This window comes from Sturnus vulgaris, chromosome 12, assembly GCF_052056855.1.
Source record: "Sturnus vulgaris isolate bStuVul1 chromosome 12, bStuVul1.hap1, whole genome shotgun sequence".
Lineage (NCBI taxonomy): Eukaryota > Metazoa > Chordata > Aves > Passeriformes > Sturnidae > Sturnus > Sturnus vulgaris.
This window is the reverse complement of record NC_142254.1, coordinates 6,918,655-6,937,500: the sequence shown is the minus strand read 5'-3', so window position 1 is coordinate 6,937,500 and position 18,846 is coordinate 6,918,655. Positions and strand designations below refer to the sequence as shown.

Sequence of the window (18,846 nt, the reverse complement as noted above, 5' to 3'; positions counted from 1 at the left end):
ATAGAGGAAACAATGAATGGTTGATGCTCTTTTCAATGTGATTTGGGGGTGATTTAGAAGGGCCAGTCTTAGAACTTGAGGAGAGGTTTGAACACGCCTTGGATCATCAAATGTAGCTTATATCTGTAAATTTCTTGTTAGAGTGGTGTCACTGAGGCTGCATATGGCAAAAAAGTTTCTGCCAGAGTTCAGATGGATGGGAAGAAATATGACTGTCGTTAATTTGGTTTTGAGTTGTTGTTGTTTTTTGTTAATCTTCCAAAAGAAAAATCTCTAGGAACAAGTAAGGCAATATTGAGGCATCTTGGTGTTTCTGAATGCTTTAACCCATTTCTGTGGGGAACATTTTTGTTTTGATGGTTGTGGAGGGATGAGTGATTTTGGTTTCTGTCGTGTTTCCTGGTGAGCTGCAGCACATTTAACTGTGCACTAACACTGTGGCAGGCTCTGGAGGGGACAGGTGCCTGTTGTACCCTCTGGATCCATGGCAGTTGAAGAGATGAAGGGTGCAAGTATAAATGGAAAGAATACATCAAAAGGTCTGGTCAGGAGGATATTTAGGGCAATCTAAGGTAGTTTAGTTCCCAAGCTACACATAATGGGATTTTAACACCAAACCTTTTTAACCCTTTTGACAGCTCTTTGCTACAACAAAGATGTTCTAACTCAAGTATTAGAGGCAAAATCCAACCTTACCCTTGGGGACTTCCTTTGCTCAGTGTGACCAGATTGACAGTTTGAAACAATTCAATCGCAGTCTGAGTGATAAAAATGCAGCAAATTTGTTGAATAAGAGAATTTTTCTTTAAATTTCTGCAAAAACTCCTTCTGTTTTTACATAAGGGAGGGCTTGGTAGTGCAAGTTAAAGAAAATCTGTTTTGAGAGAAATCCTTTGCATTTGTTAGGGTGCAGATAGACACACTGAAACTGTCCATGCTGCTGGAGAAGTGCAGCTCCCCACAGGGGTGTGGTCCCTTTCAGGAATCCAGAGGAGTGCCATCAGTTCCCATGCTGTCAGTGTGCCTCAGCCACCTCCTGGTACACCCTGGCTCCGTGGGACAGCTTGGTTTGCCATTGCTGCCTCAAATGACCATGCTGAGCAACGTCCCTGGCAATGCCAGAGGAGATGGGTTTTCCTGTGATGTTGGCAGTCAGCTGCCCCTAACTGATCTTATGTTTCTGGTTTTCTGCCATCTGAAGACCCTCAGATATTTAAACATTTGATGGCCAGCAGCTTCTGCACCCACAAATGAAGAACAAAGAAAGATCTGGATGCATACCCCCTCCTATCTATAATTCTGCTTTGACTACAGTCTTAAGATACATATTTTTCAGGGAAACTTTTCAATAATGATTACTTATGGCATTCTCAGCCAGAAATCTTGCAAAGCATTATCAGAATAAATATAAATATGTGCAGAATAACCTTCTTTGGTTATATTTATTGTAATAGCTGTGGTTAAAATGTAGATCAGACTGCTGTTTTGGATCTTAGTCTTAGTACCAAAAATTGCATCATCATAGGTGGATTATATCTGCATCTTTTCAAATAGATGGCAGAGTATATTTCTGTGCTGTCTTCCCCTAAAGAAAAATTGAAAGATAAGAGGCAGAAGTTTCAAGTAACATCGCAACATTTAGTTGTCAAACTATGAATGGAAATTGCCATCATAGGGACTGTGTGTTTACTCTCCTACTTCAAAAAACCTGTGTGAAAATGTAACCAAGAAGAAAGGATTTTTTCTTTTTTTAAATCAAATAATATCTTAGTAGATGAGCAGTGATTCAACATAACTAAAACAAATATTAATTGAAAAGAACCCTAGAACACAGAGAGGAAGTATGTTGCTGTTTGGTGAGCAGCACTCACTGGAGCAGTACTGCAATGATGGCCTATCCAGCAATTCTTTTCTGGAATCAGTTCCACTGATCTGCACCCTCCCTCAGCATCCTCTCTGGTATCTGAGCTGCCTTTCTGAAGTTGTATCTTCCCATCATTGTTTGTTTTAAATACACAGTGCTACTCTCCTTCAGTTCTATGATGAATAATGGCAGCAGTAGTGAGATACCGATTGTTTGTCCACCCTTTATTATAATATTTCAGCATCTCTCAGCAAACTCCGCTGCCCAGTAGTCAACAGAATCTCTCTTTGGAAACAAATACCTATGACTCTCATGACTGGACACATATCTGTAGAATTTGTAGCCAGAAAAAAAACAGCACTAGTAAAATTGTTAGAATTATTTAAGTTTCATTTGGCCAGTTTATGCTGCCATTCACCTCTCCTCAACCCCATGCATGACTTTGTTAGGTTGGCCAGTCCCACTGTAGACAGCTTTCAAATGTAATCTGAATTGTCATGTACCAAATTCTGCGTGGGCTTGCCAGGCTGTTGGAGTGGCTCCCACTGCTGCCATCCTGAAAAGGCATGGAAACATGTGTCTGCACAAATGCAGGAGCCTGCATTCTCAGGCTTTAAATCAGTCTCTTCTCTGACATGGTCCTTACTGCAGAGTATGTCAGGGCAAGCCAGTAAACAGCCAAAATTAGGACCTGAAGATTCTCTGACTTGCAGGGGAGGAGTTGTGTCTAAATGTCTGTAGATATACTGATGAATTTGTTCATACTTTGTCAGATTCAGAGATACATTTTGGACATATCATCCATAGGCGGTTTTATCAGTGCAATGGAAGATGTTGAAATTTTCCTGCCTATCTATACAAATGTATCAGATCTGGTTGCTGTTTCCATCTTATATGTTGCAGGAAATTTTGCTGGTGTTCAGAAATTGAAAATTTAAAGAAAGCCTTCTCTTCTTCCATAAGATGTGTAATAGTCAGGATGCACTTGTGAAATTTCTGTCTTGTAAATATGGCTCATTTCTGTCATCCAGAGGGTCTAAAATGAATTTTTAAATAAATATGTCCACTTTGGAAGATCTTATTGCCAAGTCATTTTCTATAAAGGCAATGTTCCTTTGTAAGGGTTAGGTTTCCCCTATTCTCCTTGTCAGTAAATATCTTCTTTCCTGCATATCTGACCTCTCTGAGATAAGATTTCCTTGTGTCAGCATTTAATGTCATGTGAGCATTATCAGCCTGGGAATTTCATGTTGGTGGCTGTTGTCTGATGGTTATGGAATGGTCATTGCTCCAGAAGGTGCTGATCAGAAAGGTTAAAAACATGGGAAAGCCACTCAGAGTGATGGGAACCAAACACTCAGCTCAGCAGAGGCTTAAAAGCTGTGCTGTGTTAGGAAGCCATTAAGTACCTGCTTCTTCTTTGGGATCTGTGGGAAAACAGATTCATCTCCAGAAATCTGAAATAAGGAGGTTTCGCCACAGAATTACTTTTTCCTTTCTGTCTGCTCCAAGATTCAAGAAAATCTTTGAAATTGGTACAGAAGGCTGTGTAAGAATTGACTCCATTAGCTTTTTTCTTTCTTATTCTTAACTGCTTACTGCTAAGAATTTTATTTTACAGAAAGTGAGCCTGTGAATTCATATTTAAGATAGTGCTATATGCTTTTGGCTGTCTTCAAGGGAGTAAGTCAGTACCAAATGCACTTGACTGATCCCAAGTATTTGTACTCATTTGCAATAGAGTTTTACAAACTTAGTCCTGGGATGGATTTCAATGCCTCAATATCTGCAGATTTTTGCTGCCAGATGTGTTTCCTGTACCTCACTATACTCTTATTGATATATGGGACCATCAATCTGATGATGATCTGAATATTTCCAGGAGGTTTTACAGCATTTCTGTTTTCCAAGATGGTCGATAGTTTAAGTCTGGCCCTCACAGGCATGGCAGAGAAGCTCGTGAGAACATTTTGGCTGAATTTCTGATAATGTTCATGAGGTAGAGGAGCAGCAGCTGCTGTACTAGTAACAGAAAGAGAGAAAGACTAATTCCAGGGCAAGGCAGCTTTCAAAGGCAAGTGAGCATCATGTGACTGAATGTGTATAATTTAAAAGAAAAGGAAAAAAGCTAGAACTTCAGCACAGCCTGTCTCTCCAGTATATGAGAAGTGAAGCAAATGAATACGGCCTTGAATACACTTTTTAATTTTTCAGCACTGTATTTTGCCAACTTTAGTTCACTCTGTTGACTGTTCAGTCAGACCGTTTTTAAATTAAAAAGGAATACACGGTTGAATTATTTATTAAACAAAAGGTGCTTCCGTGCATGCAGACTACCTGGGTTTTGAATTTCTTTTGCTGTTGGAATTTGAAGAAAGTGCATTGCTAATAAGTTAAGAGATAGAACAACTCTCCTTCTTCTCAAATAAGTCTTTCTCTGTCTCTGATGCAGACAGTAAGATAAGTTGTGTCTATCCACCCAGAGAAGAGTGCCTGATCTTCATTGAAATTTCTAATTTTGACCTTAGTGTGAAGTTGTTTCCCCAGGTTGCTGGGCTCCATAGAGACAGAATTTCTGGTAGGGAAATGTGTTTGCAAATCAAGCCAATCTAGATTATCTCCTAATTTTATAGGCATTCCTGATGGGTTAAAATATCTATTTACTGGTGGATTAACGTAGAGGGGCTGTAAGTAAGCAGAAAAAGCCTTGCAAAAACTTTGTATGTTGTTGCCATCAGCCTATATGTCCCTGGAGTTAGCAGTTCACCTTGGGGTGACAAGGACCTCGTACAGTGACTTTGCTTTGCCCAGTCCCCATTACTGCCTCTGTGTTGGTGTTCCAGATTGGTGCACAGCCAGGATTTCTTGTATTGTGGCCTCCGAGTGCCTCTTGTCCACTTCCCCAGGAGTAAACATTCGCCAGCTTTTGGACTAGACTTTCTGGACTTCAGATGCCTTTGGCTGATGGCTGCAGGGAAAACGTTCAGGCTGGGAAACCAGGGAGGGTCTTCCATCAGTCGTGGGATTATGATCTCCATAGCTTGCTGGAAAATGAGAGGGCTGTTTTAGCTGGTATTGAAAAAGGAATGAGTGTGCTGAATCTGGGGAAACATCTGTCCAAGAGGTTGGTACTTCTCATCACTGATGTGGGACTAGATAAGCACCTAGGATCCCAGTGAGATGCACTGCAAAAGGATGGTCATGGCACCAAGGAGGCTTTAGGGAAAGGCTGATGAGAGTGGCCAGGACGCTGAAGAGCTCCCAGTCACCCCAGTGTGTGGCAGGGTGCTTGTGAGCCTGGAGCTTTTCTGTGGAAGGAAAGCAGCGAGCAGTAGCGAGTGGCTGGGCACACCCTGGCTTTGATAGCTACAGATGGAGACCTAAAAGATTGCAGGGCCACAGTCCAACACCAGCACATGTAAAATAAGGCTCAGGATTTAGATAACTCTGTTCCAGCATACTGACGTGCATGGCCACAGTCCAATTCCAACACATGCAAAATTAGTTTCAGGATCATTCCAGCATACTGAAGCCTATGCCTAAACCAGTTATTGCCACAAGCTCAGCTAAATCAGAGGACAGCATTCAAAGCATTTTATTTCTTTTTTTTTTTTTTTTTTTTTTACCAGAGAAGTTCAGATGAAAAAAAATTATATTTTCACAAGAGGAAAACTGGTATATTGATAGACCAGCTCCATTGATAGGCAGGCAGCATTTCAGAATTTTTGTAGCCCACAAATAGCATGTCATGGTATCCATGTACATTGAGGCTATTTTACAAAACATGGATTTGAGTTGACCTAGTAATTCACTTTTTGAGTTATATTAGTATAAAAAAAATAATGGGTCCTTTCAGATAATATCATGTTCTCAGTATTCTCACAGTACACTGTTAAAACAATGAGGAAAAAACCTATGCCAAAGAGTTATAGGATCCCTTCTCAAGAGTCAATGTAATGAATTTAATCAATATTTTTCCATTACAGCAAAACTCATGTAATTAACATATTTTATTTATAGAAAAAGGGTGCTAGTAAAGTAGATTCAGCAGTTTAGAGTTGCTTGTAAGTATTTATTCAAATATGGCGCTTTTTTTTTTTTGTGTGTGTGAAAATGGATAAAGAAGTTGGAAATTATTCTCAAGTGGTTTCTACCAAAGAAGTTAAATGGGAGAAAAATTGGTTACAAAAGTATTTGTATTAGCTCAAAGTGGTCATTTAGTTTGAAAGGAGCACTGGAAAGTTAAAAGTAAGAAAATACAGATACTGGAAAAGCCTCTCGTATCATAGTCCAAATATTGTAACACACACCATGACATTATTCATTCTTTAGAGACTCTGTCAGCACCTCTCTAATCAGTAATCTGTAAATGGAATGAGAGTCTTTAATTCTTTCTCATTTTGTTGAGGGGGAAATTAGTAATTTAGCTACCTGTACAGTTCTTTTCAGTTCTTTTTATGTGTCTGATTCTTTTTTCTTTTTTTTTTGTTTGTTTGTTTGGTTGTTTTGTTTTTGTGGTTTTGTTTTTGTTTTTTTTTTCCTTGCTGGTGTCTACAGAAAGACATTCCTGTGACATTTTAAATAATTTATGCTTTTCTTTAGTAGAATGAGTTTTTATAAAATCTGATGACCTGCTACTGGCACTTCTGTGCTGATTTTCCCACTCTGTGATAAGATAATAATAACGAAAAAGGGTTTTCTTAAACAATAGTGTGCAAGAACTTACCCAATGATACCTGATGCCCTGAGAGCTACTTATAATGGAGGCAGGTCTGTGCTTCTCACTTGAAAAAAATAATTTGTTTTTTGGATATTTTAAACCCAGTAACTGAGGGTGAAACTTGGCTAGTGCGATTGATAAATATTTCTATACAAGTACTCAAAAGATTTTTAAAAATATAAATGCATTTAGAAAACTACAAGGAGATAGGTGTTAATTTGTACTTTTTAGAGTCTCAGAGACTGTATTATTGAGAACATGAGAAGAACCTAGAGAAAAAGATTCAACAGAGCTCTCCTCCACCCAGAGTTGTCATTTTTCCTATGGTTTATTGACACCATCTTGGATTTCCTTCATAGGACAGCCTGCACACTGTACTAAATGGTTCTGTTTGTCCCATGAGTGTTTTAGGAACAAGATAGAGGTCATGGTGAAGCACCCCTTACCCCTCTGATTGTAGGATTGTAGAGCTCCTAATGTGGAAGAAATAGAGTAAGTATGGAAGCAAGAAGAAGGCAATATATTCATTCACAGAAGTCCAGTTAATGGTTATTTTAGTTGATTAGCTAGCAACTTCATTTTCTCCCTCATGAAATTGCCTCCACAGATCCTTACTTCTGGAGCTTAATCAGCAGTAGCAATCCATCCCAGGAGTGGGAGATCAGGAGTACTTAATTAAAGAGGGACTGTAAGGCAACTCTCCCAAATTGGATATCTGATCTAGCCTTGGCATCAGGAGAGCAATGCTAGGTAAAAGTGTTTATCAAGCTCCATGTAGCCACTCTGCAAATCTCAGAGATGGGAATATGATGCAGACAGCTTGTAGAAGCTGCTATAACCTGGGTACTATGGGTTTTAAGGCCATCTGGTACCTGAACACCTGCCTACAAATAACACATACAAATCCAAAAGTTGGTCCAGTTGGATAGCCTCTCTGCTTAGATTCCCCACTGGAATTCTGTCCAAAAGCAGTATACTATCTGTATGAAGTTTGGAAAGACTTTGTTCTCTCTGGTCACCAATCAAGTGGCCATTTCAAATTTAGGTGACAGGATTAAAGCTAACCCAGGTGAGTCAAGGGTTTGGGTAAGAAAACTGAAAATCACAGGCTGCTGTTCACACTAACTTTTGGTAAAGCTTCAGAATATTTTACACTTGTTTTAAGAAAGGGTGGGGAAAACCCTATGAAGTGTGTCATATGAATGGTTTGGGAGATAACCTTGCTATCAGAAGCATAATTGGACACCAAAGTAAATTTTGAGGATAGATGGCAAAGACTATTGGCAAAAAACCAAGGAATGATCCATGAATATGTATTGAAGCTCAGCTTTGCTGGTCCAAAAGATCCAAAAGCTGCTTAGCTTGTGAAGACACACATTGTAGACAGAGGAGTACAAAAGAGTGTCCTGGCAGCTCAGGTGTGCTCTTCTGAAGAAAGCAAGAACTAGCACAAGCTAGAAAAATGGCATTCTGATAAATTGCAAAGTACATTCACTTCTAAGGCCTCCTCTTTTCCCATGGAAAGATTACACATGTCTAGTGGAGTTTCATGAACTGCATCTGACTGACTAGGTGATTTGGGATCAGAAGTGCTTTCAGCTATACAGTCAGGTTAAAGGAAGTGGGATTTCAAGGTCGTGATTTTGGAGTGGCAGATCTGGACAAACAGTGAAGGAGTTGGATAGTGGAAGAGTTTTGCATGTTAAGGGCTTGGGAAAGAAGTTTTTGTGTTCAGCAATTTTGGAACAAACTGCCAAAATGGTGTTGGGGCAATAATGTAGTGGGGAACAATATAGTGATCCATGGTCATTTGTCTCTAGCTCAGCTCTCATTAGGTAGCTAATGGTTCCAGGAGCTAGTAGTGAGTTCAAAAAAGTGAAGACTCTTTAACCAAAATCAAGCACTCCATGACGCAGCTCTGTGTATTTCTGATGTCCATTGAATTCACTGTGCACAGGTCTGACTGAATAAATTGAAACTTGTAACTTTTAATTGCATAATTTGTTCATGTATATCTGTGGAATAGCCTTAAGTCAGGGGCACTGGAAGAGGGTGAAGAAGTTTGACATGCCTGCATGTGCATATATTAAAAAAAAAAATCTTCAGCCCTCTTTTAAGTTTTATTTTAATTCAATTTTATCAAAACTAATATTGTAATAATATGGTGAAGTCCTGATTCAAATGTAAGTGTTGAAGTTACATTGAGCTCAGTAGGACTGGAGATGTGTACAGGAGTGAGATTAAAATTTGAACCTTCTTCTCGTGCTGAGCTAAGAATATGTGTGGTGGTTTGCAGGATAATGATATTTAACTGTAATCTTCTTGAGGCATGAATGGCATTCCATTGATTTTCCACAACTGAACTTGGTAGTGCTGATTAATAAAACAATAAATACAGAAAATGAACTATTTTGTGTTTTATTAACAATTTGCATTTCTTATAGTATTTCATTTTCAATAAGTATAAAATCATACCCTCGAACGGTAAGATGTAATTGCTGATCATGTATCTCTTTGTTCCAGACACTTTTATAAAAGTGTATGTATTATGTATGATGTGACCTTCAAATGCCATGAATGCGTTGTGCAATAAACTGTCAATATTTGTGGCTATAAGGTACTAGATGACTTTTACAATAATTGGAACAGCTTTATTAAAAGCTTGGATCACTCAGCTGGTTAAAGAGAAAGACACAGGCCAGTGTTCATCTGGGAGTTTCCTTCTGCCAACTGTTAAATGAAAGATATTGTAAGGTGCTTAAGATGTCTTCTTTCTCAAAATAAAACCCAAAACAAAACAGTTAAAGAAGTCTCATGCAAAAAATATTATCTCAAAAAATTTTTTTTTTCACTACGCTCAATTTTTGGTCAGAACTGAGCTCTGTTAGCTAATGGCAAGTAAACAACCCTGTGTTTTAAGTGCTAAATATGAGTTTCTATGTCTTTTGGTCACACGATTCTTCAAAGAAATGAAACAGCTAAAATGATGTACTCAGAAACTGTGTTTGATCTCTGATTATCTTAAAAGGTTTTAAAATTTTAGAAAAAATTGAAAAGTAAGACTGCTAAGAACTCAAGAAAAAAAAAAAACATCTGTAGGGAATGTGATTGAAATGAAAAGAAGAGGATAAGAAACATTTTGTGATTAACAAAATCTTAATTTTGTTTAAGTGTTCCATTAATGTCTCTCTGTGCTGTATATACAGATTTTGCATGTGTCTCAGAGTACTACAATGAAAAGCATTTAGATATAACCAGCACTGCATAGATACAGTATTGCCATGCAAAATGTTTTGAACCGTGGGGTGTGAAAAGCACCAATCTCCAAGAGTGTGGTGCTCCAGGAGTGGGCTAAGGTGTGTGTGCAGCCACCCCATCACCAGTTACTGAGAAATTGCTTGCAATATTTTGGCTCCCTTCCTGCTGAGCTAACACCCAGCTACTCCCCTGCTGCCCAAGGTGCTGGCTGTGACTGCCATTCGCTCACTTCTACAAGCTGCAAGTCTTGCCTCATACAAATGGTTCTGGGCCTTTTACTTCAGTTTAATTTAGACTGTATTTTAAGTTTGACTCTGCCAGTGACTAATTGTTAACAGAGGCAGGGCAAATTTGTGCATGTTGTTTGTCTGTGTGGTTCAGAGAGCTATGAGGGAATTCTCATGGCAGACGTGGTATCTTTTTATTTACCAGTGGAACCTTTGTATAATCTTTATTTCTAATAATACAAACAATGTGAATGCTACTTTCTCACTAGTAGGCCTCCTTTCCAATTCTCTTCTAAAATAGCTCTGTGTTTAAACAAATTCTCTGCCAATCCATAGTAACAGTTTAAGATTCCCTTATATGGCCATTATAAAACCTAAATCCTTGATGAAACAATAGAGACACCAAGTTGTTCCTGACCTAAGACATTAGTAACTCTTTCCGGAGGCCTAAAATATAACTGTAATATTTAGTAATATTAGAAGCCTTCATTTTAAACCATGAACTTCACTAGCAAAAAAGTGTAGTGACATCCACTAATAGGGTTCTAATTTCAAATGATGAGCACAGGGCCAGATTCTGTTCTCATTTACATTGGATGATGCTAATTGAAGCTACTTCAGGTAGCTAGAAAAATATGATTAATTATATCCCTAATTATATTCCTATTTTCCACTATTTTCAGTATTAAAGTTTCCTCTTAGGAATAGGCGAGGAAGGTAAAGCATGTTTTTCCAGAAACTTGGAATATTCTATGTTGCTTCCCAGGGAATGAGGTGGTTGAGTTTAGGCATACTTGCAAGAAGCTGATAGCAGTGACAGAATTAACACACTGAATATCTTCTAACTCCTTTCTTGACATTAGATTTCCTGCCACAAGATGGGCTAATCTGGGTGGTTTATAGGTCATCAGAAAATAGATGTGGTCTCTACCACTTCTTGTTGCACCATGTTTCATTAACTTTTACAGGCATGTTTGAAGAACTACAAATATTTTGAATTTCAGAAACCTGGGATTATGTGCAGCTTTAGAGGCTTCTGGCCACATTTTCAAAGGGTTCTTTAACAGTGTTGAAAATTGTGCAAGAGCAAACACATACTTGTAAGTCTGATTACCTATTTTGTGAGTTGATTACCTTTTCCATGTGATTGCCTTTTTTTGGCTAATTTGGCAAACCTTGTGTTGACAAATTCCAGCTGACTTCACTGATGATTTAGTCTTCATGAGGGTTGCAATTTAGCCCCTTTGAACATGAAAGCACCTCTTTGTGAATCCCTGCACCTTCACATACATGCAGCAAATAAATACTGTGGTGAAATGTATGGGACATGTATGTAGATGTTTCTTTCACAATTTGGCTGCTATCATGACTGAAGTCAGTGCTGCTGCCTAACCAAGTGAAAACAGTTTTCTTTTTACAAAAGCAATCCACCTTTTTTCTAATCATATTTGTAGGCTCATTCCAGACAGGTGGACCAGTTGTACAGAACATATCTGGAAATGCCAAAGAATTTTTTTCCTTTTGCTCTTCATATGACTGCCTAGACTGCCTCTGCTTTGAGTACACAGGCTCACTGTCCATCTAAGTTTGTCTTCTCTTTTCTGGCAATATCCAGTGAAGCTGGCATTTCTCCTCTGTGACATCTGTATCTGTGTGCTGAGGGCACTGCCAGCCATGGCCATGGCTCATTTCTGGCCAGACTATTTCTGATAACCAGCAGTAAAATATTGACTGCAAAAAAGGGTTCAGTGGTGTCTTTCTCACTTTCTTTTAACCTTCCACTGTAAAAGTGCTCCTGGCTCCAAAGCTGTTTGTTGGCATTATCTGTCTCTGTGGAAACTTCTTTTTTGCCTGTAGCAGTGATATGGAGCCAGCCTGATCTCCCTGCTAGATGAGTGGTGGCTTTTAGGCCTGCCTCTCCTGAGAGCTGGGCATCTGTCTGAAGAAGGGCAATCCCTCAAATGCTGATCTTATGGATTGGTTAATTTTTATTTCAGTCTGCATGGCAAATTTATTTGCTCACCTTTTGACCAAAGTGGCTCTTTGGTTTTTCAGTTAATGGCCACCCTCTGATAGGGATGTTGAAGTGAACATTTTTCCTTGCATTTACCCCATGAGAACATGGGCACAGTCACATTAAGTGCAGCTGAGGCATGGTATGCAGGAGATGTCCCTGTCATACGTCCCCAGAAGCTGCTTTGTGGCTGAATCCCTCTGTCCTGGGTCAGGGAGTGCTCTCTGCCTGCCCAGCAGGTACAGCACACAGAGCAGCTGGGGACTCACAGCTCTCCCTTGTCCATAGATTGGCACAAAAACCGGTTTCATATTTAGAACTAAATGTTGCTTTTCTCATTTCTGTCCAGGACTTTTGCTGTGAACAGACACTTAAAAAGTGAAAGGAAAGCTCAGTGAGAGTAAGTTCAGAGGGAAGGCTCGGAAGTCTCACATATAGTATGCACATCTAGATCATACTTCAGTCTCTTATTTCCTGCACTTTAATCAGGAAAGGTTGGGATGGGCAGGAAGATATTCAGGATGCTGACCTGCCTATAATGGAAGTGGATAGTAAAAAAACCAGTATAATCCCACGTGTATCAAGTGCACAAGATATAGACCACATAACTCAGGGAACCACAATGGCTGTAAGATAAGTAACTGTTCTCTTTCCTTCCTGATCTTTTATCCTCAGAATTGAGAAGCCCCCAAAACCATAGCTCAAATCCTAAGTAAATCATAAATTAATCTGTGGAGGCCAATCCTAGTTCTGCAAAACTACTTTTTGCTATATTTTTGCACAATTTAACAGAGCAGAGAGTTTCTGCTTGTGAAGGCGCTTTCAGTAGCAGGAGAAGGGGGAACATCAGAGGTGTAGAATACATAATTATTGGTAAAGCTGAGGATTTTTCATTCCCCACATATTCTGATGTTGGCATAGTCTGTATTCTTCAATTTGCTTCTTAACTTTTTTCTTGTCTCTTCTTTTTTCATCCTTAGTTTCCACAGATCACTTTTAAGAGACTCAGCATAGGAAAACCTCGGTAGCAGAGTCAGTGAGACTTAAACACATTTTAAAGTTAAGCACATTTTAAACTTAAGTGCTTTGACAAAGAGGTACAATGTGCCAAAATGGGGCCCTAGTAAGAAGCTGGGTTAGCATTTGATGGGGAGAGTCGGCAGCCTTGAACATATCTTTTCATTGTTTGGAATAAAAGAACTTAGATGTAAAGCTGCTCATTCAGGTAGCGATGGCCTCCAGCGCTTCGGTGGGCTTTGTAGGCAGAGGAATTCAAAAGAAAACCCCTCAGCCCAGCTTTAAAGTCTTAGGAATGCTTTCACTGTGGGAAGAAAAATTCTTCAAGGTAAGGCCCCTGTTGGAGTAAAGCCTTTGGAGCTATCTACTGTATGTCTACTTAAATCTAAAAGAGAACTCTTCAGACCACCCACATCTTTCTTTGCTTCATTGTTGTTTTCAGTTTGCTTTTTCGGAGGGATTAGTGCTAGAGTAAACTCCATCGTCTTGCTCCCTTGAAAAAAATTCAATTTTGTGTAAAGTGAAAATTAGACTCTTAAATCTGCAAAGAGAGCTGTTCATCTTACAAATTTATTCTTTTTTATTGGGCCACACATATTCTAGATAGAAAGATAAAAGGCAAATGGATAACAGGCCATCATTTAGAGTGACATATAGCAAAACATAGCTAGTAGACTTATTCTGTAAATTCCTCCTGAGTGGCTTGTTAACTTTATCTATATATTTATCTATAATGCTCATATAGTATTTATTGAAAACCAAAATAAAACCCTTCAGTTTATCATCAGGCATTCCATGTTTTGCACTTCAGAAAAATCTTCTTGCACTCAGGAATTAATTTTTTTTCCCCAAAGAAGCTTAAGCCATAATTATATACAACTTTTGAGGAGTAAAAACAGAGAAAATCTAAACTCTTTAGGGATATTGGAATTATAAGCTAGCACCTATGCATGTTTTCTTAGACTCACAAAGACAAAATAGGCTCCTGTAGTGTGCAACTTTACATAGTTGAAGATAATTCAAAATGACATTTACTAGCTTTCTAACTTAAATATTATGCTTTAGCTCTGCAGTCTAAGAACAGTCAGAAAATGTTAAACAAGAATGTGATGTGAAAACTATCAGATTTGCCTTTTGAAAAGTAGTAATAGCTTGATTGCATACATGACTGAGATAAGCATTTATATACATATAAATATATATATATTTTTAAATAGCTCTATCATTTCCTTTTTTCAGCTTTAAGCAAAATAGTTTAGAGGAACCATTGTATAATACATACTGAAATGCCTGTTAGTGTTACCTTTTCCAGAAGCGTGGTATTTGGGTCTCTGCTACTGTGAGAATAAATTTTATTAGAGTCAAATATTTGAGTCTTTCTCATGTCCCATTACTTCCATTTAAAAGGCAATGCTGTGTAAGCTGCACTCTGTTTCCTGACAGCTTTAGTTACACATCAGATGGGTAAAGGCAGAACATTTTTAGTCGGTAGTTTATGGTTGAAATAATCAAGACTCTGTGAGCAGGTTTTAACTGTGTGCTCCCCACCTGGATGTAACCCAGATAGCTGAGCTCTGCCCAGGGTGTGATGCTGTGCCCATGTGTCCTGCTCCTGACGTGCCAGGAGTGTCAATCCGGGTCACAGCTTCAGCCTTTGCCTTTGGTTTTTGGTGAAATCGTGAATTGGTGCTTATAGAGATATTGAATTGATGCTTATAGTGATATTACATGACCCTCTATGTACAAGATGATGGATGAGCCTTGTGTGGTTTGTATAATGATTTTTTTTTTATGCCCATGCAATTTTTTTTGCAATTTCTATGTCAGTCTTTTGGTAAGTTATTTTATTCCTTGCCTGCTTGGATAAAAGCAGTTCATTCAAGATGGCTGAAATGACTGTTTCTTTATATCAGGAGAGAGAAGAGGTGTCCTGGAGTCTCACCCATTGTGTTATGATGCAAAGAATAAGTGTGGCTGTGAACTCTGAAGGAGAGAATGCAGGAGCTGCGGGTGAGAGGGAGATGGAATCCCCCTCATCTGACCAGTTTTTTCATTGTTTTCCACATGATATTAGGCCACCCTTTAGGTTGCCTGCTATAATTCCAGTGCTGAGATGTTGCAGAGGAAGTTGGTTAGCTTTGTATGTAGACATTGTCAGTGCTCTTGGACCCCCCATGATTACAATTCTCTTGTTTTATGAGGTTTTAATAAACTGTTGCAAACTTTTTTCCTATAAAAGCCTACAGGTTTTCACAATACTTATAAATTAAATAGATTCAACAGAAAAACAATCTCAAACTTTTGGGGAAAAAATTAATAGGAACTAAGCAAAAGAAGAAATCAAACCAGCTGCTGACACAGCTGTTTCTTTTCTTGTATAATTCAGTATATAAAGGTACCATATGCTGCTTAAAAACATGATAGAAAAGATGAAATAATTTAAGACAATAACAAGAAAATACATGAATTGTCAGCATTCTGTCAGATTTAAAGAATGAAATAGACAGGTGTAGTATTGACATGTTTAACTTTGTGTTGTGTTAGCAGTTTTAGTGAGAACAACTTCTGACATGTGCTGAAGTGATGTGAGAACATTTCTGTGTTGCAGACATTGGAGAAGAAGCTGGGAGATCTGTAGGAGTCCAGCAGCCAGCTTTACTGAGAGACAGGAGCCTCGGTTCTGCCATGAAAGACTGCCCATATTGTGGAAAAACTTTCAGAACGTCCCACCACTTAAAGGTCCACTTGAGAATACACACAGGTGAGAGGAACAAGTGAGCCACACGTGTGTGTGGGGGTGGATTAACATGGATTGTGCCTAGAGCCTGAATTCCCACTGTACATTTGGACTTATTAGTTGGAGAAAGTCTTTTGAGAAAGATGTATGACAGTCTTAAATAAAAGCACAAGGAATGTGTTGTTGGATAAAGACCACTTTAATAGAATCATCTTTTCCCAGTTGAGGTTATTTCTGTCTCCTTCCCTGCTTCATCACTGTTTCCTTCAATTACCCTTGTCCTTCAATAGGCATAAGCCTATTGGTTTCAGACTTAGTTATACTAACTGCTTCAAAGGCCTTCCTTAGCATCTGCTTAGGGATTCTGTATGTTTTCCTCAGTTACTATTTTTATTCCATTTAGCATGCTCATTTTTAACCTCTCACTGTTCATATGAATGCATCAGCTCCACAGATCTGCTTTTTTTTCCTCCCCAGTAGGACTCATACGACTCAGTATTTGTGAGTAATAAAACTTGTCATGCTTTGCACCATGGTAAAATTTCCCATATTTTATTTCAGTAACAATCACAACATTTTACCCTACAGAGATTTGCTACTGGGCTGGATACTCACTTTGTTTTGGTATTTCTCTCACTGAGAGGACTGCTCTCAACACTAGTTATTTCTAGCCACTCCATTTAAGTTTTAATATTTTGTTTTCTTGAAAGTACATATGTGCATGGCAAGGTCCATGTGGAGACATAGTCTGTGTTTAAGAAGACTTTATCCATAATTAAATTCTGACATAAAATATTGTAATCCTCAGGTCCTGTTGACATCATTTGAAATTCTGTAAATGGTCAATAGGATCCTGTTTTCTTCCCAGTGTTAATTGTCATAGTAGGCTTTGGGAGAGTATTTAAAACTTGAGATTTGGGATACTTCTTTTTGGAAACAGACATAATAGGCCCCATAATTGTAATTTTCTTTTTAAACTGTGTTAATTGAATTTCAGAATTTTACTGCTACTTTCCTATTAGGAAGGTAAAATAATTGCATGAAAAAATACATTCCAGCTATACCTCCTACTTGAAAAACTTCTCTTTTATTTTTTATTTCACTGAAGTACCAATGTTTCCCTCCCTTCTCAAAATCAGCAGTCATGTTTCTCCTATGTGCATGCACAGGTCTAATACTTAATGTTGTGTTTGTGAATGTGAGGCCTGATTTTGGAAAAATAGAAAATTAAAATTATTTAAATTATTTAAAGGAAAACATTACTGAAATGGGAAAATTTGTTCACTCTATTTTTTTTTTTTTTTTTTTTTTTGAGTTGTGAAGTAGGAGTATACCACACTGAAATTTAAAATTTGGCACCCTCATGTAGTTTTCTCTGGTTGGATTGCAAACGATTTAGGGCAAGAAAATTCTTCTCTGTGTGTTGAACTTTGGGGGGGGGGGGGGGGGGGGGGTCGAAGAAGAAACCTGGTGAAAACCCTATTTGTGTGCTCTCCAATGCAGTAAAAGTAAAGAAATTGTAGTTATTTTATTGTAAAATAATCTTATAACTATGGAGGTCAAAGCGTTTGACATTTTTAGTATTTGAGAGGCAAAAAAAATTTCTTCAAAATAGCATTGACCCATCTCTTCATTTTGTTTTATTATATAGTGATCACTTTGTTCTTATGTTAAACATGGCAGTGATTATATATGGAATTTGTGCCTTAGAACGAATGGAAAATAAATTAATTACAATGGAAATATGCCATTAAAATTGCATATTAATACTGACTAAAGAAAATTAAAACAAGAAAAAAATAAACTGTATAATATAAAATTTTTTTTTTTAAAAAAGAAACTATGGAAACAACATTTATAATGTATTTAAAAATCATTATAATTTTAAAATAGGTAAAGATCAATTTCCATTAGGTTGAGAACAAAGTATTTGTAAATAATGACAAGAGTATGTTTAAGTGAAGCAATGTTTTTACATATTAGAAATAATCCTAATAAATAATATAAAAATGTAAATTGGCAAATTACTAGAGTTATTAAATAAAAATTAAGTTGCTTTGCCGTAAGTGGAAGTGATGTTATAGATACCAGTTATTAAACAAATATTGGTTAGCTCATGCTTCTCAGGGACAGTTTCCTGCCTTTTATGTCACACTCTGTCTTTATTATATGCCTGGATCATATAACTGACTGATAAAAAACACTTTACTGTATTTCTCCACTACATTAACTCAATTACTGTTCTTGTTCTCACAGCACCTGTTTGTTAGAGATGAGCTCAAGCAGTTCAGCAGAAGTCAGGTTCCTTCGAACATCTGTGTGTTTGGAGGCACACGACTGGGCTGGTTTGGTACTCATGCCAAGAGCAGACCCAAAGCCTGATCCAGCCAGGAGGTGCTTCTGTGGCAATTGGCCCAAAAAAGCTGGAGAAGCAGCTTAATCTTGCACAAGAGGAAGAAGCTGTGTGCTGTTTTTGAAGAATTAGCCAGTGGCTTGGGTTGCTTCTTTTTTCTGTTGAATATTTCATGGTTGCAACCTACTCCACACTAAGCCCTGGTTTCTGTGTGGTTTGCTATCACATAATAAGCCTGTGAAGGTAAAAAAAAAAAAAAAAAAAAAAAAAAAAAAAAAAAACAACAACCAAACAAATCAACATTTTATTTAGCATACTCAGTTTTATCCCAACACAACTGTAGAGGATTTTTCTTGTCTAGCTCAGGGATATTTAGGCAGGAAGAGCTTTGAAAGTAAGATAGTAAGATATGATTTCTGATTGTTCCCATGTGATAAGAGGAAAAGGGCATAATTATGTGAAATCAGTTTCTCCTCTTTCTTGCTCTAAAAACAGTTGATGGATGAGACAATTCCCTGGGACTGCCCTGAATGGAGACAGGAAGGATTTTCAGGCCAAAATGCTTGAGAGCCTTGGGTCTTAGAGAGTACAGACAGAGCTCGTTGTGCCCTCTTAGATGAGCTCTTTATGCTGACCAGTGGCCAGAGATGGGTGGT

At 38.1% G+C, this 18,846-nt stretch overlaps 1 protein-coding gene across 8 annotated transcripts in view; it reads left to right on the top strand.

Moving 5' to 3' along the window:
• The window catches only part of ZNF536 (zinc finger protein 536), a 343,980-nt gene that overhangs the window by 196,910 nt on the left and 128,224 nt on the right, over positions 1-18,846 (top strand). For all 8 annotated transcript variants that reach the window (XM_088171846.1, XM_014882212.2, XM_088171847.1 and 5 more), the window contains one exon: positions 15,709-15,861. In XM_088171846.1, the coding sequence (XP_088027972.1) occupies positions 15,709-15,861 (153 nt within the window). The remainder of the gene's footprint in view (positions 1-15,708; positions 15,862-18,846) is intronic.